Source organism: Lepus europaeus, chromosome 17, assembly GCF_033115175.1.
Source record: "Lepus europaeus isolate LE1 chromosome 17, mLepTim1.pri, whole genome shotgun sequence".
In the NCBI taxonomy this organism is placed as follows: Eukaryota; Metazoa; Chordata; class Mammalia; order Lagomorpha; family Leporidae; genus Lepus; species Lepus europaeus.
The window spans coordinates 47,078,297-47,103,561 of NC_084843.1; the positions used below are offsets into that span (position 1 = coordinate 47,078,297).

Genomic DNA, 25,265 nt, shown 5'->3' on the forward strand with positions numbered 1-25,265 from the left:
ATTAAAAGAATTTAATTCGGCTATTAAAAAAAAAAAAAAAAGAAAGAAAGAAAGAAATAGTGGAGTTGGTCCTGTGTTGTGGTATAGCAGGTTAAGCCCCCAACCTACAAGGACAGCATCACATGTAGGTACCAATTCGAGTCCCAGCTGCTCCACTTTCAATCCAGCTACCTGTTAATGGGCTGGGGAAAACAGCAAAGGAGATGGCCAGGTCCTTGGGTCCCTGCACCCACTTGGGAGACACAGAAGCAGCTCCTGGCTTGGAGCTTCAGCCTGGCCCAGCTGTTGCAGTCACCTGGGGGAGTGAATAAACGAATCGAAGATCTTTCTCTGTCTCTCCTTTCCTTGGACCTCTGCCTTTCAAATAAATATATAAGTAAATAAATAATGAAAAATAGTGGCGTGATATTATCTGTAAGATAATTCCCGATTATCTGAAAGGTATTGTATTTCAAAGTTATATGACAGTATTATCACCAAGATTTTGACATTTTTACAGTCAACATACAAATATTTCCTTTACCAAAAGAAACTCTCTTATTTATACTTTATATTTAATTACATTTACCTCACTAAACTCTAGCAACCACTAAAGTGTTGTCTTTTATATTACTCTGTCATTTCAATATTATATAAATTAAATCATTTAGTGTAGAGCCTTTGAAAATGGATATTTTGTCACCATATTACTATATTATAATTATAAATATTATGTGAAGATTCATGTAGGTTTTTGTGTGTTCTTTTTATTTCTCAAAGTATTCCACATCAGAGATGTACCATAGATTGTTTAACCATTTACCCATGAAGGACACTTGCGGGGGTTCCATTTATGAGATATTATGAAGAATTATGTTATTAATATTCAAGAACACATATCTCTTGGATATATTTTTATTGTTCTAAGATAAATACCAATAAGTGTAATTCTGGGTCATATAGTACTTGAAGGTTTAGTTTTTTAAAGAAACTGCCAAAGTATTTTTAAGAGTGACTTGAAATGTATGGCAGCCACACACTTAGTGTTTAAAAATCTCTATCTTTGCTGACATCTAATGTATTCAGAGAGGTGTGTACCAATGTTTCATTGTGGTTTTCATTTGCAATTCTCTTTGGTTAATGGTGTTCACCATCTTTTTGTGCCTTTTTTTTTTTTAAGGTTTAGTTATTTATTTGAAAGTCACAGTTACACAAAGAGAGGAGAGGTAGAGAGAGAGAGGTCTTCCATCCGATGGTTCAATCCCCAATTGGTTGCAACGGCTGGAGCTGTGCCAATGCAAAGCTAGGAGCCAGGAGCTTCTGGGTCTCCCATGTGGATGCAGGGGCCCAAGGACTTGGGTCATCTTCTACTGCTTTCCCAGGCCATAGCTGAGAGCTGGATGGGAAATGGAGCAGTCAGGACTAGAACCAGTGTCCATATGGGATGCCGGTGCTTCAGGCCAGGTGTTAACCTGTTGTGCCACAGTGCCGGCCCCGCCTTATTATTCATTTCCATATTCTTTTTAGTAAGATTCATTTTCAAGTTTTGCTTTATTTTCTTTTTACTTAATTTCTAAGTAGATTATTTGTTTAAAAAACACTACTGAGATGGCCAAATCCTTAGGCCCCTGCACCTGCATGGGAGACGAAGAAGAAGCTCCTGGCTCCTGGCTTTGGATCAATGCAGCTCCAGCCATTGTGGCCATGTGGGAAGTGAATCAGCGGATGGAAGACTTCTATTTCTCTCTCTACCTCTCTTCTGATTTTCAAATAAATAAACAAATCTTTAAAAACCACTACTGAATTTTAAGAGTTCTTTATAATAATTTGTGAAATGTCTTTTTTAAGACATGCATTTTCTGAAATATTATTTCTTGACTCTGGAGCTTGTATTTTTATCCTTGTAACAGAATATTTGTAGAACAAAATATTTAATCCTGTAAGTCCCATCTTTACCCCCCAGACTCTGGTAGCTACCATTGTATTTTTAACCTATATGAGATAACTTTTTTTCAAACAATTACTAAAGCCATTGTGGGCAAAAGCACAGAGGTTCCTCATAAAACTTAACATAGAAGTATTATGGGATCTAATAATCCCAAGGCGGGGTTTATAGATCCAAAGGAAATTTGAAACCAACCTGTTTAAAAGATAATGTACTCCCACTTACATTGCAGCACTATTCACAATAGCCAAGAAGTGTAAACAACCTAAATGTCCATCAACTGATGAATAAAGAAAACACAGACACAATGGAATACTCCTTGGTTACAAAGAGGATGAAATGTCTTCATTTTGCAACAACATTGATGGCACTGGTTGTTATTAAGATAAGTGAAATAAGCCAACCACAGCAATAACACAAGATCTCACTTGTATGTGAATATTATTTTGAACTCTCAGAATCCAACTATTCCAATCAAAATGCAACTCTTCCATGGATACATAATTGACTAGGATTTTTTTCTTCTCATTTACACACATAAACACACACATGCACACACATCTGTATTCTCACACAGTATTTATAATAAAATGTAATGTTTCTTCAGGGCAATTCCTATCTTAGAGTAAGTCTGTTTGTGTTCATAGTCTGAAATTACTGTGCATTAACTTTGTGACATTTGGTATTTTAATTTTTTTGCTTCAGATTTTTCCTCTGTGAACTGAGGATCGTTAACTATTTCACCAGATTTGTGGTGAAAAATCCAGTACAATGATGCATAAATCTCAATGCAAGGAATGTCTATAATATTATAAACATTCAGTGAGAATTATTCACTCTATTGTCAGGTGTAGTTCATGTTCATATCTTTACTCATGTGCACCAAAAAAAGGATGACATGTAAGTTCCAGAGACTAATGAGGCAGAAGACACAGTTTTAGCTTTATGTGCTTTCATTAATCTTCTCTTATTTGGTCAGTAATTAAAAATAAAATGTGTACATATTTTATATTACAAGTGAAGACCACAGGTAAGTATCTGATACATTATTTATGTTATAGGTAATGAAAGAAGGCTACCTTCTGATGAGAATCTGAAAGAACAAGTTCAATGTATTTAAAAGTTTTACTCTCTTATCATACAAAAGATGCTAATAATGGGGGATATTAATTTCATTTTCTCTTCATTTGTATCCATCTCCTTAAATTATACTTAAAATATGGAATAAACTACAAGAGAAATTAAAACTATACTAATAACAGCAATACCTTCTACTAGGTCAACATTCTCATATTTTTTTTCAAGCATTGTGCCAGTTAATCTAGTCGTGCTGTCTTAGTCAAATAAGGGTAATCCATCAACATCTATAGATAAAGAAATTAAGTCTTAGAAACTAAATTGTCTGAGAGAATAAAGATGGAAAATACCAAAATCCAGATTCAATGTCATGGCTTTTAACATCAAACTCCAAATGCTTAATCACTACCGAAATTTAAACCTTGAAGTTAAAGAACACAGTACAGTGCCTGCACATTCTACCATGAACACTGTTGTGGGATCCAAAAATTGCTCTATGGTGCTGCCTAAAAGTTAGATGGAAAAGTTGCTCCATTTAAAGGCCTTCTCCCCTAAAATACCTTATAAAGGACTCAATTTATTCTACACTTTGTCAGTCCTTTAAGAAGTATTTCCTGTCACTAATACAATGGTCCTCCAATTGACTAAAATGTACAAAATATAAAAAGTACTCTAGTTCTCATTGCCTTAAAACAACAAACTATATTTTTACAGGATGGAACTTGTCATTTGATGGAGAATTTTACAGTTCTTTATAGGGTCTTATCATGATGGTTGTTCTCTCTAGCTCTCTTGTTCCACTATTTCAGGAAACTATTTGCAGCCAAGTAAAAAAGAGGAAAAGAAACACATGGCATCCCAACATCTTCATTCCTATGAGCATGTTGCTTCCTAAAAGCGTGGGTAAAACCACTAAAAAACATGATTACAATCAAACTTTGAGATTCATCTGCAAAAGCGTCAGCTATATTAAGAATACTGGATTTTGTGCAGGGAAACAGATATATTAGTGAATACTAGACCTTTAATACTGAATTAGATAACAAAATGACATGAAAATTCAATGATTATTGTGTATAAGTGCTATCTTCATTTTTCTCACTTTGTGATTTAAACTACTTCACAACCAAGAAGAAAGTGGGCATTTTTTTCCTCTGTCAAAGATTAACTTCATCTAGTCTTTCACTGACTCCACCTAAAAATGGCATTGCTCTTATCACTGATTGTAATTCCTGAATATTAATCACAGCAAGAGTTGTGAATTATTACTTAGATCACATATTCCTTTTTGTTCTGCTTTGCCCATAAATAAACATTATTCCTTGGAAAGTTTAATTGAAAATTCAAGAAGAAGCAGAAGAAATCTAGCATCTGAAGGTTCTTCCCCATGAAATAACTTTTATACTATAGCCTCTGGTGCCATAACTATTTGGTACCAGATCACACTCATGATTATCAGTATTGAAGCTGTACTATAGAGATTAAAATCTTTTTTTTTTTTATTTGACAGGTAGAGTTATAGACAGTGAGAGAGACAGAGAGAAAGGTCTTCCTTCCGTTGGTTCACTCCCCAATGGCTGCTACGGCTGGTGCTGCGCCGATCCGAAGCCAGGTGCCTCCTCCTGGTCTCCCATGCGGGTGCAGGGGCCCCAGCACATGAGCCATCCTCTACTGCCTTCCCAGGCCACAGGAGAGAGCTGGACTGGAAGAGGAGCAACAGGGACTAGAACCCGGTGCCCATATGGGATGCCGGTGCCACAGGCAGAGAATTAAGCTAGTGAGCCATGGCGCCAGCCCCAGAGATTAAAATCTCGATACCCAAGAAGGTGTGATGTATTCTGAATACAAATGTTTGTGTCAAACCCTGGGCATGTTGCTGCTTTAGTTTTTCTACTTCCCTCTCAAGCACTTTCAGTTTCATTATGGTGGACAATATAGACTCAAAACTACCATGTTTAGCCACTGTATCTAAACATTTCTCCTTGATCACATACTTGTGCAGTTCCCCAGTGGATAACATGTCATCCAGATTTCACTAGTTGTGTCATCTCCTGTCATGTCATTACCTCAATCCATAGATGGGTTGGCTGGCCCTGAAGCACCAACTTCTCTTCTTACATTCCCACGGCTGTACTTTCTCCTGACCAAATACGAATCAAAGATCTGAAAGCCAAGCCAGTCCAGACACCTGCATCAACAATGTCCTGATGTCAGTCTTTCATTTTTCAGCCTTTACCTGCAACTTTCAGCAGAAGTCTGGGTTTGTGCGTCAATTATTATTTCCTTTTGGTAGATCTTGAACTCAGAATGTCTTTCTTGCTATTAAAAGTTGTACCACAGTTGCACCTTTTCTGCTTCACAGTGAAAACAGAAAGATAGCCTGGCTCTTCTCACCCCCATATTCATCCCAAATGGCCAGATCATCACAGAATAATATAATCAGAAATGGTAGTCCTTTGTTCAAAACACAGAGAAAAAAATCATGCTTCAGTATATGAAAATAAAACATTTGTAGGGGGTGAGCTTTGGTGCTGCAGTTAAGTTTCTGATTGGAATACCCACATCCCATAGAAGAGTGACTAGGTTTGTGTCCTGGTTCCAGCTTCCACCTAATGCACACCCGGGAGGCAGCAAATGATAACTCAAGTACTTAAATCCGTGCCAAGTGGAGACATGAATGGAGTTCCTGGCTCCAGTTTGAGCCCCAATCAAGTGTTAGCTATTGCAGGCATTTGTGGAATAATGCAGGAGATGGATGATCTCTCTCTATGCCAATCTCCCTTTATCTCTACTTTATAAGTAATTAACTAAAATATTTAAAAATGTCTGCTAACCTCTCATTTGTGTTTATTTGCTATTAATATTGTTCAAATAATAAGAATTAAATTTTTTTCAGTTATTAGTATGAATTTTACTGTTCATATTTCTGTTGGCCAATATCAGTTTAAAATGCAGATAATTAAATATTTATAACATATATGGGGTCACTGAAAACACTCAATTTGTAGTGTATACTGAGACAAATATATATCACTGATTGGAATCATGTGTCTATGGAATTGGATAATATTATAACCCTTTTCCATGAAAGACTGACACCAACCCAGAACATAAATATTACATGATAGGATATAAATCATCTCATAATAAATAAGGCTAGAAATTGGGGACATCTTAGGAGAAAGTAGCTTTGAAATATTTTAATAAGTAAGTATGACTTGGGTCATTCTATCAAAGTATAAATATGTACATTATTGAAGAAAATAACTTTAAAAATATTTTCTATATTAGAAGTAGTGTGTAGTGAAGCACTGAGATTCATCTTATTTCTAATGAACTATCCCCATTACACATTTTCCTCCTGGGCTGTTTCGCTAACTCTAGTCATTAGCTGACTTCACTGAACTTAAGGTGATCTAAAAATAATAACCTTTTGGGGAATAAAGTCTTAATATTTTAGTTTTCCACAATTTCACTTATACCTATTCATCACTATACACTATAAAATATTACAAATTATTTTCTACTTATCATTTCACATAGATGGAATTGGTTATAGCCTATTTATCTAAAGGAAGAGCTGAATAAAGTTCATAGTAAAATAATAGCTCATATGAATAAAAGTTTCTAGGAACTGATTTTTTTTTTATTTATTTGACTGGCAGAGTTAGACAGTGAGAGAGAGAAACAGAGAGAAAGGTCTTCCTTCCATTGGTTCACTTCCCAAACGGCCACCATGGCCGGCACTGTGCCAATCTGAAGCCAGGAGCCAGGTGCTTCTTCCTGGACTCCCATTCAGGTGCAGGGGCCCAAGCACTTGGGCCACCTCCACTGCCCTCACAAACCACAGCAGAGAGCTGGACTGGAAGAGAAGCAACTGGGACTAGAACAAGTGTCCATATGGGATGCTGGCGTCGCAGGTGGAGGATTAACCTAGTGAGCCATCATGTTGGCCCCAGGAATTGATACTTCTTAAAAATAAAGACTTGCAACTAATACTTGTTTTATAAAAATCAAACATTTCTCCAACCAAGGTGTCCATCATTAGATCAATGGATAAAGAAAATGTGTTATATGTAACACAATGGAACATTATTCAGCTATAAAAAAGAATGAAATTCTATCATTTGCAGCAAAATGGACATAACTGGAAGATATTATGATTAGTAAAATAAGCCAGATCCAGAAAGACAAACACTACAAATTTATTTATTTGTTTATTTGAAAGAGCAGCAGCGAGAAAGAGAGAGAGAGAGAGACAGATCTTCCACTTGTTGATTCATATTTCAATGCCAGTAACAGCTGTGGCTTGCCTAGGCCAAACACTGGAGCCAGGAACTGTATCCAGGACCTCCATGTGGGTTGCAGAGACTTGAGAGCTTCAGCCATCATATGCTCTCTTTCCAGGTGCATTGGCAGGAGGCTGGATCAGAAAGACTAGCTTGGTTTCCCAAGCAGCCACTAAACCTTCTGTGCCACAATGCCCACCCCACAACTTTACTGCCATGGGGGAAAAGCAACCAACCATACCAGAAGCAGGCAGAGTTTTAATCAATAGTTTGAAGGTGGGCTACAAATGAGAGGAAAATCAAAAGATACGTAAAATGGAACGACATAACTCATACAAAATGATCATTCTTGAAATTCATTCAGAACTGTCTCTTCTGTAAATATCCTCTAGTAATAGGAGCATTGTAGTTTACATTTTCCACTTGGAAAACAGTTTTGGTTGTTTGTACATATCATCTAGTCAGTAATCATGACTATTCACTCCAAGCCACTGGCCATGGGAGAGAGAATATTTGTTTATTAAGGGTTCTTCTGAGTATAGTAATTGAGTCACTTTTTGAACAGAGCATTTTGCAAAAATACCAATGTAGTTTCTGAAAATAACCCTTTTGTTACTCCTAAATGATTTGGAAGTGATTCCAGCTCAATTTGGACAATGCTCAAAAGATGGTCTTAGACTCTCTGAATACCTGTTATTTTTCTGATTTAACACCAATCTTCAGCTTCCTACCTAGACACTGTTTACACTGAAATCATATCTGCCTAACAGTCCCCATGATTTGATATTTAATGTGATCCTTGAGTGTGTTCACTTTGATTCCTGTGTGACTCTGTTGATCCAACTCATCTTTCTTACTGCAGTTGTAGCATCACTGGCAACAACTGTTCAAGAGAATACGACTGCTGAATTTTTTTTTTTTTTTATTTCTCAGATTTGGATCCCACATGGAAAGACATAGTAGGTAAATTTAATAATTACTTGAATACTTGTGGAAAATGAATGTTTTTATTCTTAGATTTGATACTGTATTTTCCAATTACATTCAATAAAAAATAGGTAATATTTTCAGGCTGGAGCTGTGGTGCAGTGGGTTAAAGCCCTGGCCTTAAGTGCTGGCATCTCAAATGGACACCAGTTGTAGTCCCGGCTGCTGTCTTCCGATCCAGCTCTCTGCTATGGCCTGGGAAAGGATTAGAAGATGATCCAAGTCCTTGGGCCCCTGCACCCATGTAGGAAACCTGAAGAAGCTCCTGGCTCCTGGCTTCAGATCGGCACAGCTCCAGCCATTGCAGCCATCTGGGGAGTGAACCAGCAGATGGAAGACCTCTCTCTCTGTCTCGACCTCTCTCTGTAACGGTCTTTCAAATAAATAAAATAAATCTTTAAAAAATAGGTAATATTTTAAATTGCAATGGTCACTTCATTACATTGGCAAGATATCAATAATTTTTGCTTTAATTTTTAAATATTGATTTTACTTTGGGATAAGCATTCAAGTTAACAGAAGTCAAGTCTAAATTTCAGGAATATAAAAAGTTAATTCAGGTGCCAGCATTGTGGCACAGCAGGTTAATCTGCCACTTGTGATGACAGCATCCTATATGGGCACTGGCTTGAGTCCCTTTTAATCCACTGTTGATCCAGCTCTCTGCTAACACACCTGAGAAAGCAGAGGGAGATGACCCCCTGCCATCCAAGTAGGAGACCCAGAGCTCCTGGATCATGGCTTCGGCCTGCCCCAGTCCCAGCCATTGCAGCCATCTGGGGAGTGAAATAGTGGATGGAAAATTTCTGTCTCTGTCTTTCCATCTCTTTGTGTCTATCTTTCAAATAGAGAAATAAACTCTAAGAAATTAATTCATATTCCAATAGTAGACTTCAAGAAAAGAAGAAAATGAGGCAGATGTTCAACTTCTTGAAATTTGAATACTTTCACTTCATAAGAGCTAGTGAACCATTTCAGAAGTAGGATTTTCATCTACAGTTGTCATCAGAGTCCAAGTCCTGATTAAATTATGATTGTAGATTTATCTTGCTCTAACCAACAGCTGTTATTTCCTGAAAGGCTCAGTGCTGCTGGATATCAGCATTGTCACTTTTTCATCAGGATTTTCTAAAACCATCCTTGTCCATACTGGGGTGTGCAGAATTGCATTCAAAGAATCCGTATTATTGTACAGCAGAAACAAAATTCATATATTAGATTTCTGCTACAGTTTCCTTAAGCATATTTCATTTTATTTCAGCGATCAATTTTGATGCTACTGCATATCTAGTCTATATTTAACCTATATAAATGAGCATATACGATAAATATATGTAACTAAGCACGTAAAATGTATAATGACTGCTATTATGTTTAGTTCTTTTCTGCAGGAAGATTTTTTTCTGTATTTTCTAGGAATGTGACATTCAATCAAACTTTCTTTCCTGTGAAAGTTGGTAGGAAATTCATAGTTTTATGCCTAAAGTTTCAAAAAGCCAGCCAAATTCCCCTTAAGTTAATGTGCTAAAAGACAATTATCCTAATGGACAATTTGCTGAATGAATCCTCTTTTTTGTTTTTCCCCCCAATGAAATCTTCCTGAGCTTCCCCTCCAGCTTCTACTAGATTTAGTTTTAAGGACAAGGTGGAGGCAAACTTTAAAAAAAATCTTTAAAACTATTTATAACATAAAATAAAAATTAGACAACGAAAATATTATGGAGGGGCCAGCCCCATGGCTCAATTGATTAATCCTCCGCCTGTGGTGCCGGCATCCCATATGGGTGCTGGATTCTAGTCCTGGTTGCTCCTCTCCAGTTTAGCTCTCTGCTGTGGCCCAGGAGGGCAGTGGAGGTGGCCCAAGTGCTTGGGCCCTTGCACCCACGTGGGAGACCAGGGAGAAGCACCTGGCTCCTGGCTTCGGATCGGCACAGCGCTGGCTGTAGCAGTCATTTGGGGAGTGAACCAATGGAAGGAAGACCTTTCTCTCTGTCTCTCTCTCTCACTAAGTCTACCTGTCAAATAAATTAAAAAAAAAAAATTATGGAAACCCCAATAACTGTTAAAAGCATACAATCCAATTCGAATTACTATAAATATAAATGACTAAAGAATAAGCACATTTAGCTAACTGGTCTTCATTGAAATTGGACAGTAAGTGAATTGGATTCAACACATAAAATTAGCCCAAGTGGCAAGGATTAATGAGAAAAAGACCATGAACTGGACAAGGAGGCAGTAGTTGGTGAATTTGAAAGTTTCAGAGGTAGCAAAAACCAGAGATGGAGTTAAATTAGTTAGAATTTCACCATAATACCCAACTTTCTCTCAGCTTTCCAACTACTCCTGGGAAAGGTATATTTTTTTTTTTAACTTTCTTTTTTTTTTTTGACAGAGTTAGTAAGAGAGAGAGACAGAGAGAAAGGTTTTCCTTCCGTTAGTTCACCCCCTAAATGGCCGCTGTGGCTGGCGTGTTGCGCCAATCCGAAGCCAGGAGCCAGGTGCTTCTCCTGGTCTCCCATGCGGGTGCAGGGCCCAAGCACTTGGGCCATCCTCCACTGCCCTCCTGGGCCACAGCAGAGAGCCTGGAAGAGGGGCAACTGGGACAGAACCGGCGCTCCAACCAGAACTAGAACCCGGGGTGCCGGCGCCACATGCAGAGGATTAGCCAAGTGAGCCGTGGTGCCAGCCAAAGGTATATTTTCTTGTTAATAAACTTAGGATGTAAGCTGTAATGTTTCTCTGAAAGGTCAAAGACAAAAGTCTTGAGTGCAATCTCAAGCAAGTGGAGACTATTAAGCCTTTTGACATCAGAAGAATGCTGCTGTCAGTTCAGATTTACTGTCAAAATCAAGGCTACCTGGTGCATATGCAGAAGCAAATATTTTAGTGAGGCTTCTATTGTCTTTCAACTCCCAACTGAGGTACTGAAATTCAGTTTTGGCACTAACTATCCAGAGTTAACACAGGGTTTTAAAATTACTTAAGACATCAGGTGCACTTCAGAGTTCCCAAGCATTTCTGCTAAATGGGCTATAAATATAGGATATTTCATGACTCCCCCAGATTTTGGAAATTTTTAGAATGACTCATACAACTCAAGAAAGCACTATACTATGGCTTCGCAAAAGATACAAATGAGGAAGACCAGCCAAATAAAGAAACACATATGGCAAAGTCTCAAAGAGAGTGAAAATTTTCTGTGCCCTCTCCTACTGGAATCAAAGTTTCTTACTCTCCTCCTACCCAGTAGTAGTTCAACAACCTGGAAGCTCTACTAAACGTCATCATGTGGAGTTTTGCAGGTGTTTCATATGTAGGCATGATTAACTCTTTACATATTTCACCATGTGATTCAGCCCAGTTGAAGTAGGCAGGCATACAGGTTAAAATCAATTAGGTTTGTGAGCTGGAAGAGCACACCTTCACCATGCCCTTGTGTGAATTCGCACCCCACCTGAAACCTTCGCCATGTGTGTATCATGATGTGACATCATGCCCTACCTGGCCATACCTGAGCACCCACCTACCCACAAGCCACTCCCCTCTGAGAAATATATAAAAGGCAAGGAGCGTCCCATAAAGCTCTCTGCCTCTGCTTTGCTGCCGGTGATAAGCGGTGGATAGCAGCTCAAGGCGCTTGCTGCACGTGGCTTTTGGCCTGCTCTCTGCTTGGTATGGACACTACCCTAGTTTCCAGATTTCCCCTTCTCTTTAAACTGAACTAAAGCCCTCAGGAACGTTTATTGCCTTGTCGCGTTCCAGGCCAAAGTAGGGGGCCCGGCGGCCGTCTCCCTGGGGAAACTGTTCAGCATCCAGCCGCGAGCACCAAGAAACACAAGGATATATACCCCAGGCCCCATACAGATAACATTCATTGTGTGCAATCATGCATAGCACAGGAAGGAAACAAGTTTACAAGGTAGCAAAGATCAGGGTACAAGCTCTGCTGATAGAGCAAAGAACATCATACACCTTTATCAGAAGTCACATCCTGCCTGTAGGAATGTGAGATGAAAAATCTTGTGCCTACAGAACAAAAGCACAGGAAACAGGATTAGATAAGGGACAGCCTCAGCCTGCTGTATCTCATGTCGGGCCAGGGCCACTAGCCCCGACATCTCCCCCTTCTTGTTTGTACAAGAATGGCCTGGTGTTTATGGTAACCGGTGTTTACACTGTCCAGAGGGCCGCGGGGGAGGATCCATCCCCCACAAGTCCCTCGCGTTAAACGCTGAACGGCATGGACTCGTGCCTGTCTTAGGTGCCTCGCAGCGCTTACTCTGCTTACCCGTCATCAAGGATACAGGAAGCATGTCCTGCCCTCTGTCTTAGGTTGCCAGAGAAGCCTGCAAGTGTTTACCCGTCGTTGACTACCGGTCCACCCTAAGAACAGTGTAGGAGCAAGCGGTCAATGAGGCAGTTAGGGAGAGAGAGACCAAGGCTTCCACGGCATATCACATACCGCAGCTCCCTGTTTTAGAGAGTGTCCTTCAGGGTATGTACTGTCCTTTTGATAGCCTCTCTGCGCACATTGGAATGGTGGGAACGTTTGGTTGTTTTACTTCACATCAGTCTACAGGCAGGGCTAGGCAGGCAGGCAGACGGCAGAGGTTGTGGGGGCCGGCTCCCCACAGCTCCCCCTTTTATTACTTTAGGACCAGCGCCTGTCTTAGGCGCCCCTGAGCGGAGTGGCAGCTTACCCGTCTTTGCCAGAGGGTCGACTTGCATGAGCAGTCTCAGCCCTCCGCTGTCTTAGGTTGCATGCCATCCCTCAAGGCACTTACCCGTCTCTGGCTACTGGTCCAAGAAACCAAGCAACACCTGCTGTATTGCAGGGGAGGGGGGTTCTGCAGCGATGACTTTGAATGGGGACCAAATATCTGTGTCCAGTTGTGTTAAGAACCCAAATCTCTTGTCGTAGTTCACGCAGCAAATGAGTGAAATCACTATCCCAGGTATGGTTTAAGGCAGCATTTAAAGAGCGAGACAAATTAGCAAGACGAGTATAGTTATGCCAGGGAAACGGAGTAGCGCAAAGTGCGACAGATTGAACCAAGCAGGGGGTTCCCCACATCCCCGTCTAAGATTCAGTTCTTTCTGGGGAACGTCGACCCGTTGGTTAATAATAAGATTCCTGAATAGATATGTTGATCCACTGCCACTCGGAGTGTTCTTGTTTGATCATTTTTCTGGAGCATGCGAATAGGTGACCTTTTTTTTTTCTTTTAGGAATTTTACAAGCCAAGACTGACCTTGACTTGTCTATGACTTGTTTATGGGCTGCCTACATCTCCCCCTTTTTTATTTGAGAATGGCCTCTGTCTTAGGTTGTACAGAACAAAAGCACAGGAAACAGAATTAGATAAGGGACAGCCTCAGCCTGCTGCATCTCATGCCGGGCCAGGGCCACTAGCCCCGACACTTTCCTATACACCTTTCGCATTAAATAAAAGCCTAAAATGTACCATGCTGCCTTGTTTATTTATGCCAATATTTAGAATTCTCTAAATATTAGACAAGAACACTCTCAAGCTTATTAATATTGAGGATTTATTAATAAGCATATGGTGGAGGCCGGTGTTGTGGCTCAGCAGGTGAATGCCCTGGCCTGAAGCACCTGCATCCCAATTGGGCAGTGTTTCAACACCCGATTGCTCCACTTCTGATCCAGCTCTCTGCTATGGCCTGGGAAAGCAGTAGAAGATAGCCCAAGTTTTTGGGCCCCTTCACCCATGTGGGAGACCTGGAAGAAGCTCCTGGCTCCTGGCTCCTGGCTTCAGATTGACACAGCTCCGGCCATTGTGGCCAATTGGAATAATGAACCATCGGATGAAATACCTCTCTCTCTCTCTCTCTGCCTCTCCCCTCTCTGTGCAACTGACTTTCAAATAAATAAATTAAAAAAATAAGCAAATGGTGATATCGTATGGCACCCCAAATCCGGTAGCACAGTGGCATCCCAGATGACGCTTCTGGGGAACTTTATGGGGCCACATTTCTGCATAGATTTTAGGGGTCACTTCCAATATCACCTGGTGACCACGAAGGGACATAAAATGTGAAATTTTTATGAAGGCATTTATAATTTTTAATAAGCGACTGGCTTTTAAGAAATTTTAAAACTAGCATAGTGGGAGTGGACTTCTTATGGCTTCCAACCCTATCTCTCTGCCTGCACCCTCTCTCTCCTCCATCTGGGTTGGTGCATTCCCTATGTGCCCAGCCATGGGAACGCAGGGCTCCAAAACGCCTGCCCTAGTGGGTTATGCTCACAGACTTTGCTGGGACTTTTCTTTGGTCCTGGTGCTGGTTGCAATGCAGGGATAGGATGGCCAGACTTGCAGTACTAAGTGGCCCCAGATCTGGGCGCCACGGCTGCCCTGGATCTGGCCTCGCAGTTTTGGGTCCACTGGAGGGCAACCCACAGGGAGCTGCACTTCCACCTGCATCTCGAGCTATCCCTGCCCTGCAGGAGCGCATGGCAGCCTACCTTGGCAGCCAGTGAACATGCTCAAAGCAAGCTGAGATGGGTGTGGGGAGAGGAGCCTAGTGCTGTAGTCAACCACATGGAGTGAGGCCAGAGCCACCGTGCCCTGAGGGGAGAAGAGCAACTCGCTCACACAGAAGACAAGCAAATTTTTTTCTTTCTTTCTATTTTGTTTTGCTGGTAGCTTTCAAAAAGGGAGGCATGGGTTGGTTCTCTTTCGTGGCTTCTGGCTTTAAAGACTTTGGTGTTGTTGCTAGTGCAATGTAATAAGAAGATAAAACAGATTTACACGAAGGAAAAACTCCTAAGGATTCTAGATTGGTTGTAGTGTGTTTCAAAGACAGTTTACATGCTTTTCTAAGGTTAAGTTTTTAACTAGAATCAGCAGCTAAAGAAAGTTCTAAAACATTTCTCCTTGTCCCTGGGCCTTATTTTACAAGCTTTCAGTCGCTAATTTCGAGTTAGAGAACTGATCTGGTTGCTTAGAAACATGTTAGTGTCAGGGAGGAGGAGCTTCAAACATGGAGGATGCTCTACTTCCTGTTGTGGAGGGTGGGACTTCCACCCCAATATGGCAGCCCCCATGGCCCACCACATGCTGCATGCCTGGTTAACAGAGCAATGTACATTACTCATGTTTTTATTTTAATTTATTGTTTTTCCCTTCGGAGCAGATCCGACTTATTCAAGTTTGTTATTTTCACCTCTGGAGTGGGATTAAATCATATTTTATTTTAATCTTTTATTTTCATCTTCAGAGCAGATACCCCTCATTCCAGTTTGTTATTTTTGCCTTGTGTTTGCCTTTTAAGCCTTGTGTTTGCTTAAAAGCCTCTGAAACAGACACTGGGAGCTGCAAAGGTGTTTCAAGGAATCAAGGAGTTTTTAACAAAAACTCCAACATTAGAAATTCCTGAGCAAGCCATTCAAAGATCCTCTTCAGATCAGCTTCAGCGTAAATGAAAGGGACCTTACCAGGTGCTATTGAGCACGACTACCTCTGTGAAATTAGGATTAAACTTCTACCTCTTAAGTCTTCACAGGTGAATACGAAAGACATGCCTGACTGTTCCTTTAAGCCAATCAGAAACCTTAAGTACTTCAAAGCAAAAAGGATAAGAAAAACTTTTGCCTTTGGCTCCTTAAGGCAAACATACTGTACCTGCCCTCCTTGATTATCTCTGGGAATCTACATAAGGGTAGCCTATCACTACCCACTATCTATCTGCAAGTCTGTAAGATACGTTGTTTTCATCTAAAGGGGCACCCCACTTATGACTGGTTTTGTTCCAGTTTTTGCTTATACTACTTAACAAATTCATATGTTTCAGAACTCGACTTCTGGGAGCAACTATGCAGGGGACACAGATGTTGGCAATGACTGGGACTGCTCCAAGCTCACAAAACAAATTTGCTAGATAGGATAGGCAGAGACTTCTAGACCCTGGATAGGCAGGGCCTGCACTACCCCCCTTATAAGCAAGAAGCATTTACAGAAGAGATGATTTGATATCCATCAAGTCTTCTTAGGATTATGTGGATGGAGTCTCTGAGGGGGGAATAAAGTAGGCAGGCATAAAGTTAAAATCGATTAGGTTTGTGAGCTGAAGAGCACACCTTCGCCACACCCCTGTGTGACCTCGCACCCCACCTGATACCCTCACCACGCCACCGTGTGACATTATGCTCTACCTGGCCATACCTGAGCATCCACCTATCCACAAGCCACTCCCCTGTAAAGATTATCAAAGGCAAAGAGCGTCCCAAATGGCTCTCTGCCTCTGCCTTGCTCTTGGTGATAAGTGGTGGATAGCAGCTCAAAGTGCTTGCTGCACGTGGCTTTTGGCCTGCCCTCTGCTTGGTATGGATGCTACCCTAGTTTCCAGATTTCCCCTTCTCTTTAAACTGAACTAAAGCCCTCACTTTCCTATGCACCTTTTGCATTAAATAAAAGCCTAAAAGGTACCATGCTGCCTTGTTTACTTATGCCAGTATTTAGAATGCTTCTCTAAATATTAGACAAGAACCCTCTCAAGCTTATTAATTAATTAATATTGGGGATTCATTAAAAAGCATATGGTGATACCATATGGCACCTCAAATTCTAGTAGCATATGTGGTATTCCAGGTGGCACTTCTGGGGAATTTCTATATAGATTTTAAGGGGTCATCTCCAATATCATAATCTCCAGCTTCCTCCATTTGCTGGACACTGGGCTGGCACAAATTCCAACCCTTCAATCACATGGCTGGTCTTTCTGCTGACCAGGCCTAAGCCTCAAATTATCTGAGGGCCACCATGAGTCACTTCATTAAGAGAACAAGTACAATCTTAACAGTTGGGAAACCCCAAGGATTTTAAAAACCCCAATGCAGGAATCCTAGACCAAAATCAGACAAATTCTTTATTAAATAAGTTTATATTTGCTGTTTTAGAACAATTTTGCTTTCTTAGCTAGATAACTTTTTTTTTTGTTTTTTTTTGTTTGTTTGTTTTGTTTTTGTTTTTGACAGGCAGAGGTAGACAGTGCGAGAGAGGGACAGAGAGAAAGGTCTTCCTTCCGTTGGTTCACCCCCAAAATGGTCGCTATGGCCGGCGCTGCACTGATCCGAAGCCAGGAGCCAGGTGCTTCCTCCTGGTCTCCCATGCAGGTGCAGGGCCCAAGCACTTGGGCCATCTTCCACTGCCTTCCTGGGCCACAGCACAGAGCTGTACTGGAAGAGGAGCAACTGGGACAGAACTGGTGCCCCAACCGGGACTAGAACCCGGAGTGCCAGCGCTGCAGGCAGAGGATTAGCCTAGTGAGCCGTGGCACCGGCCATAGATAACTTCTTTACTCCCTTTCTTAGCCTCTTAAAAAGTATTGATTTTCATTTTCTTGAAAAGGACACAGAGAATGTTACATCAAATCTTTCACTCCCCAAAATGCCTGTGACAGCCAGGCCTGGGCGAGGCTGAAATCAGGAGCCCAAAACTCAATTAAGGTACCCCACAGGGTGGCAGGGTCTCAAGCAACTGAGCCAATATCTGCTGTCCTCTAGGAAGCACTAGCAGGAATCTGGATCAGAAGTGGAGTGGCCTGGAACTTGAACCAGCACTCTTCATGTGATGCTGGCTTCTCAAGTGGCAGCTTAAGGCTTTCTGTTAAATGTTCACCTTCCCCTTCCTGGCCTTTATTCTTCTGGAACAACTTAACAGAAATGCGAGAATGTTAGGAATAAGAATGGAAAATGTTCATATACTAGTTAGCACTCTTCATTACAACCTTAGAGATGGGTATCTTATTATATTTTCAAGGAAGGAAATTAACTCATTGGAAAGTTGGTTTATTTACTCCAACTCATGTACTGATTAGGAGGCAGTCTATGTTAGAAACCAGAAATAGCTGGGCCTGGAGATTCTAGAGTTGATGTGGTCCTTGACTCCTAAGGCCTTAAATGTGAAGCTGCTTTAGTATTTACCTCAAAATCGAAAAAAAAAAAGTTTTTGATAGGAAAATTTGCCAAAGTTTGTACCAATTAGAGGTATTTTTTTTTTAGATTTATTTATTTGATGTCAGAGTTACAGAGAGAAGGAGAGGCAGAGAGAGAAAGGGAGAGAGAGTGAGAGAGAGAGAGAATCTTCTTTCCGCTAGTTCATTCCCCAAATGGCAGCAACAGCAGGAGCTGTGCCCATCCGAAGCAAGGAACCTGGACTGGAGCTTCCTCCATGTCTCCCACACAGGTGCAAGAACTTCTATAGAACTGCTTTCCCAGGCCATAGCAGAGAGATGGACCAGAAGTGGTGCAGCCAGGCAGGACTCAAACTGCCATCCATATGGGATAACAGAACTGCAGGGAGCAGCTTAACCAGCTATGCCACAGAGCTGGCCCCATGATTTCTTTTTTTTATTATAATACATATATTTTTATTTATTTGAAACACAGAGAGACACACAGAGAGAAAGACATAGAGAGATCTTTCATCCATTTGTTTACTGTTTTCCACAATAGCTAGGCCTGGACCATGCCAAACCAGGAGCCTGAATCTCAATCCGGGTATCCCACCTGAGTGGCAGGAATGTAAGTATTTGAGTACCTGCTTCCTCCCAGGGTGTACATCAGCTGGAAGCTGGAACTTCATGTCAAGCTGGGACTTGAACCCAGGTACCCCAATATGGCTAGTGGTATCTCAGGATAAGCATCTTAATCACTGTACCAAACACCTATCTTAGAGATATGATTCGTATTTACTTTTCCTTATAGGCTTCTACACCCAGCACAGGTCTGCCCTCCAGTGTCTTGTTCAATGTGTTCTGCTCCCAAGAGACACATCCTGTAGCTTACAATGTGTTGCGTCCAAGCATTTACATTTCTCAGGGAACATATGTTATTACCTAATGACTGCAGCTCTGCTTTTGATGGGCAAGCTGCTTTGACACCTAGAAAATCATCTTTAGCGTCTCTGTTGCAACAAAACAGTAAAAGGTACTTAGGACTAACACTAGAATACTTTAAATGTGGAGAACAATGGTGCAGAAAGAAAAAGCACTCAAGTGAGTTAAATCCATGTCAAAAAATTGGCAGACTCCAAGACAAGCACATTTAAAACGTGTATTATTTTCCGATATTTTTTCAGGTACTACTAAAGTGGGCTTCTATTAAAACTCTCATTTTTCTCCAATTGTTAAATGTTCGCATGCTTCAAAATTGCCATAGACTTTCCAAGACAATAATCTGAAATGTCATAGAGGTGTTATATGTTTTGAGCCATGAAAATACATTTGAACCTTAAAGCTTTAGTTTAAGGCTATTATGGAATGAATTCAGGTTTTTCAGTAATCTGTGCTTTTGAAAGTAAGTAGTCTAGGACTTGAATTATTTCTTGTTAAAATGGTGATGATGAAGGCTAGAGTCAATACATGTTATTTAACAGGTATCAAAATGTTGTCCACATCTATGAGATTTACTTTAAAAAGTTCATGGAAAATGGAGCTAAAATATAAGTTTATTTTAGTGTAAAATTGTAAAAATCCACACACAGAATTTTTCACAATACTTTCCATTGTCTACTTGATGACTCCACCTATGCATGGATTTCAAAAAAATTTTTTATACTAAATCATCTTTTCATTCCATTTTCCATGATTTTTTTGAAGTACCCTTGTATTTATATAGATTCTCTTCAATTTAGAATAGGATTGCATCCTGATAAATCCTTTGTAACTTAAAATACTGTAAATAAGAAATACATTCAAAGTACAGAACTTCCTAGCATTGCCACATGGCACATTGTTTCCTCTCATGATTCCAGTGTTCTCTGACAGCTGTCAGTATCTTTCAAGTGTTTCACAGCCGGTGCCGCGGCTCAATAGGCTAATCCTCCACCTGCGGCGCCAGCACACCGGGTTCTAGTCCCGGTCGTGGTGCCAGATTCTGTCCCGGTTGCCCCTCTTCCAGTCCAGCTCTCTGCTGTGGCCCAGGAGGGCAGTGGAGGATGGCCCAAGTGCTTGGGCCCTGCACCCGCATGGGAGACCAGGAGAAGCACCTGGCTTCTGGCTTCAGATCAGCGCGGCGCGCCACACGGCAAAGGAAGACCTTTCTCTCTGTCTCCCTCTCACTGTCCACTCTGTCAAACAAAAAACAAACAAACAAAAAGTGTTTCACAACACACATTAGCCTGGGAGAAGATCAAAATTCAAAATATAGTTTGAATGTCTATTGCTTTTTAGCATTACAATCAGAAAAACTTGAAGCAGAACCAAGGTAAGTCAGGGGCCATCTGTGCTTACTCAACCAGGGACCTGATAATCCTTATCAGTGTGCTCACAATGTGTTGGAGACCAACAGCATCAGAATGACCCAGAAGAGGTAAATTGCTGCGGTCTACACCAGACCAACTGAATTAGAATCTCCATGGGTAGGCTCCAGACAAGGAAGCTTTCTGAGGATAATCCTGATGCATGTTAAAACCTGAGCAGCATGGTCTTAGTTTATTCTTTGAAATCAAATAGTGTATATGCTTTCTAACCTATAAATTCATCTGTGGCAAACGACTATCAGTAACATTCACCAACCACAAACATAATCATTCCAACAATACAACATCGGCAGGAATATACTTCTCATAATCATGGTCAACTTGCAAATGTTTATGACACCAAAGAATGAAACTGGTAATTCCTCTGCTGAAAGGAAGTGAGAAAAGACCTACAGAATAAAGGGAAACTTAATCGTTAGGTGCAAAAGTAAGCCCCTGAGTAGAAATTTAGAAAGAAAAAGAAGAGAGGAAAAAACTTCTGGATGAGAGGGAATAAATAACCTCACTTAAAATTTTTTTAAAAAATGAGTCTTTACACATAACACAGTGAAAGCAATGTGCCACAGCCTTCTGAGGAGGGGGCTTCCTTCTTTCAGTTTTGTTTTAAAAAAAACTAGTTTACAATTAAAATAGCAAACTAAATTTCATATTAATGTTTAAGTTAAACCCCCTCTTTATTGGTCTGTACCACCACTTGTCTATCTTAGCTGATAAAATTGCTTAAATAATCCTCTCAAAAATCACATAAACAGGGGCCGGTGCCATGGCTCACTAGGTTAATCCTCTGCCTGTGGTGCTGGCATCCCATATGGCCACCGCGTTCTAGTCCCAGTTGCTCCTCTTCCGGTCCAGCACTCTGCTATGGCCCGGGAAGGCAGTGGAGGATGGTCCAACTGCTTGGGCGCCACACCTGCATTGGGGACCAGGAGGAAGCACCTGGCTACTGGCTTTGGAATGGCACAGTGTCGGCCATAGCGGCCACTGGGGGGAGAACCAATGGAAGGAAGACCTTTCTCTCTGTCTCTCTCTCTCACTAACTCTGTCAAATAAAAAATCAAATAAACAAAACTGATTGCCATTTTCAACTTGGTACTTCTCCGATTGCAACTTTCTTATTAAACATCTTGGAAAATATGAATTTATACTAAAGTTCCCACTTTATCACCATCTTCTACTATTATGTCTGCTATAATTTTCTTTCTTATTTGCCCAATCCAAATGGTAACTTCTACCATTATCTTTTCATGTTCTCCATAGTTTCACATTCTGTGGTACTTCCTCTTTAGAACTCTCTTCTCCTTTGAATTTGCCTAAGCAATCATACTCTCTTATGGTTATGTGATAGCTCCTTTATAGTTTCTTCTGAATATCTTTTCCTCTACTCACTTCTTAAATTATTAAGTGTCTTAAATTTTTTTTCTTGACTTGTGAGTTTGTCATTGTTTGAATACATTTATACAGCCTCAGTTACTCATTATACATTGCTGTGTTAATCCCAGGATCCCAGGATTTCCCAGTTACTCTCTCCAGCCCAGACCTTCCTTCCTAGATTCTCAGGCATCAAACATAAGCCCAACTTATCTTGTTGTCTATTCCTTACCAAGAAACCCACTTCTTCTCAAATATTACCTGTCCTGTCTATTCATAGAAATCTGAGAGCCTACTAGATTTTTTTTATACTTTACATGAGTCATTTAATTATTTATCTTCCATTTATTACTCATTTCAGTTCTGAGAATTCCATTACACTACCATCCCCAGTACCTTAGTGTGTGTATGGGTCCTCATGACAGATAACTTCTTATTTTTTTTTTATTTTGAAAGGATATTTGACAAAAATCTTAACATATTCTCTGCTTAAGATCCTTCAGTGGTCTGTTATTGTCAAAGAATAATAATTCAGTCTCTTAGACATACACAGCACCTCATAATTCAACATCTAACTATTTTCTGTTCTTAACTTGTACCAGTCTCCATGAAAGACACCATTCCATGGCAACACAAAAGTCATTTACATTTCCCCATTTGTAAGTGCTCTCCACCTGTGCATTTACCAAGATGATTTTTCTTTCACACCACTGGCAAGACCTTCTCTCTCTCTCTTTTTTTTATAATTTTTTTATTATTTATTTATTTGACAGGTAGAGTTACAGAGAGAGAGAGAGAGAGAGAGAGAGAGAGAGAGAGAGAGAGAGAAAGGTCTTCCTTCCATTGGTTCACTCTCCAAAAGCCCGCAACGGCCAGAGCTGCACCCATCTGAAGGCAGGAGCCAGGAGTTTCTTCCTGGTCTCCCATGCGGGTTCAGGGGCCCAGTACTTGGGCCATCCTCCACTGCCTTCCTGGGCCACAGCAGAGAGCTGGACTGGAAGAGGAGCAGTTGGGACTAGAACTGGCGCCCATATGGGATGCCGGCACCACAGGCGGAGGATTAACCAAGTGATCCACAGTGCCGGCCCCTATCTTCTCTTCTTTTAACCTGGTTAATTTTAATTCATTTTGCACAAAAAAGTCACTCTATTTCTGAGGTTCTTTTCCATTTTCCCAGAGGAAGCATGTCAAAGCAGATTTTGTATACTTGCACTTGAAATATACCAGTTAGTTCAAACTTGTTGTTTGCATGTCTATCTCCTTCAGACTGTAAACTGTTCAGGATCTGCGACAATGTGCTATTTACTACAGCAACGTTCGTAATTCCTGCCGCAAAATATTCATGTACATTCTTATAGAAGAGGTATATGTGTAAGTCAACACTATACAATGCATAAGTACTACAATTCAGGCATATACAAGATCTAGTAGTGCAAAAAGGAAGAATTATTCTTCCCACTATTTGTGGGAAAGTCAAAATCAGTTCTTCAGTGGATCTGGGCTTTGCAGATGTATGGAAGTATTCATGGGAGTTCACCTGGTGAAGGAAATACGGAAAATATTTCCAAAAAAGAAGAGCAGGAGTCATGCTATTTCAAAGAGTCATGAAGCTTCACCACAAAAATAGAGATATTTAAGCATTTTGAATGGGATGAAGACTGTGACACTGTGAGAAAGGAAGGAGCAAGAGACAAACCTTGGAGAGGTGAACAAGACCTAACTTTCTGACAGTCTTGCAAGTGCCTCTCAGGGGTATACGGTTCATTCAAGGGCCAGGTGGGTGTTATTCAGGGACTCAGGATATTGGCGTATGTCAGGATTTGGTGTTTGGAAGGACTGTTTTAATAACAGTCTGGAGAATGGAGCTAAAATAGCATAAGACTAGAGGCAGAAATGTTGGAGGATTTGAGCATTTGTGTCTGAAGAAGACTTCAGTCAAGGTAAAATGAACATAATAGTAATAGAAAGAAAAATACATTCTAAGTGTTTTTTACATGGGTAATCTAATTACAATAACTCAACAAGGGATATGATATTGTTAGTTACTTCTAAAAGGGAATGAGGAAACATGGGGATATTTAAGCAAGTTTACTAACATTAGTTAACTAGTAAGTTGGTTAAGCAACTTACTAGATTGGGTAATCCAACCTAACACCAAACCTAGATATTACTTAAATCAAGAAGTGTTAATGCTTATTGGATTGAAAACATAAGTACTGAGAAAAGCCTAGAAAGTCTCCCCAATTTCTGGCTTGTGTGAATAATGGTGGCATTAATCCAGGTAAGTAACACATAATGGGGGGGGGGGGACTGTGTGCTTTTGTATGTGTCTGTGATGTCTGTGCACACTTGATCATGAGGGTGATGAGTTTTAAGACATGGTTAACATTTAATCTTAGTAAGGTTAAACTTCAAATATTTGTGTGCTATTCTGAGTGTTCAACTTGACAGATATATTATTCTGATACTCAAGAGAAAGAATGAATGAAACAGATATATTTGGGATTTATTAGCCTATAGGCACATAATTGAAAGTTTTGCAGGTAGATGATGCAAATTACTTTTGGCTCCCACTTCTCTGAAACTGCTCGTCTCAAGGAGAGCAATAAGCTCATAAATGTCAAATCCAATGATGACTTTGACTCTCATCTTGTTTGACTTTATTTTTAAACTATATTGTTTCATTAATCAAATGTATCCTGATTTATACAATGCCCTCAGGAGAAGTCAAGATATTGCATCAAGGTAATAAGGGAAAGATAGACAAAGTCTTATACAAAACTAGCTCTCTTGGTAAAGACATCGGAAGCTGAACAAGTTCTCATGGCTAGGCATTTTATTACTATAAAGACCTATGAAAGAAATCAAAGCAGGAATGCAGGTATCTTTTCCATGGAATCACATCTGGGGTGCAGCAAAAGACAACAGAGCTAGGTGATAGTTACCACTGAGGAGGAGAGAAAGCAGAAAGATAACCAAATGCAGTCTTGCCTTCAACAATGATCATCCAAAGAAGTGTTAAATGCAGATGCAGAGATATCTCAAGAGATAGTCAAGGAAATTGGGGGGAGGGGAGGTTGGGTGAGAAAACTTACTGAATTTATTCCACAACAATATTTATTTAAAATCAATTATCTTCTAGATTGTTGCTATTACTCACAATAAAATGCAAAACAATGGAGACTTTTTTCCAACCCTCATCAAGAAAATGGAATTTATCAAATGATTACCTGAAAACATTGTTTATCATGTTATATAGAAAAGGAAGTTGGAAACCTGAGACAATAGATAAGCCTAATCTAGTATGTATGTGCATGGTGTGTGAGACAC

General features: G+C 40.4%; 1 protein-coding gene across 1 annotated transcript in view; it reads right to left on the reverse strand.

The window, feature by feature from the left end:
* Positions 1 to 24,584, reverse strand: part of LOC133775794 (tubulin alpha chain-like) — a 52,564-nt gene extending 27,980 nt beyond the window's left edge. Inside the window, 2 exon segments of the mRNA XM_062214288.1 lie at positions 23,160 to 23,261; positions 24,497 to 24,584. Of these exon segments, the coding sequence (XP_062070272.1) occupies positions 23,160 to 23,261; positions 24,497 to 24,584 (190 nt within the window).
* Positions 24,585 to 25,265: the final 681 nt, after the last annotated feature.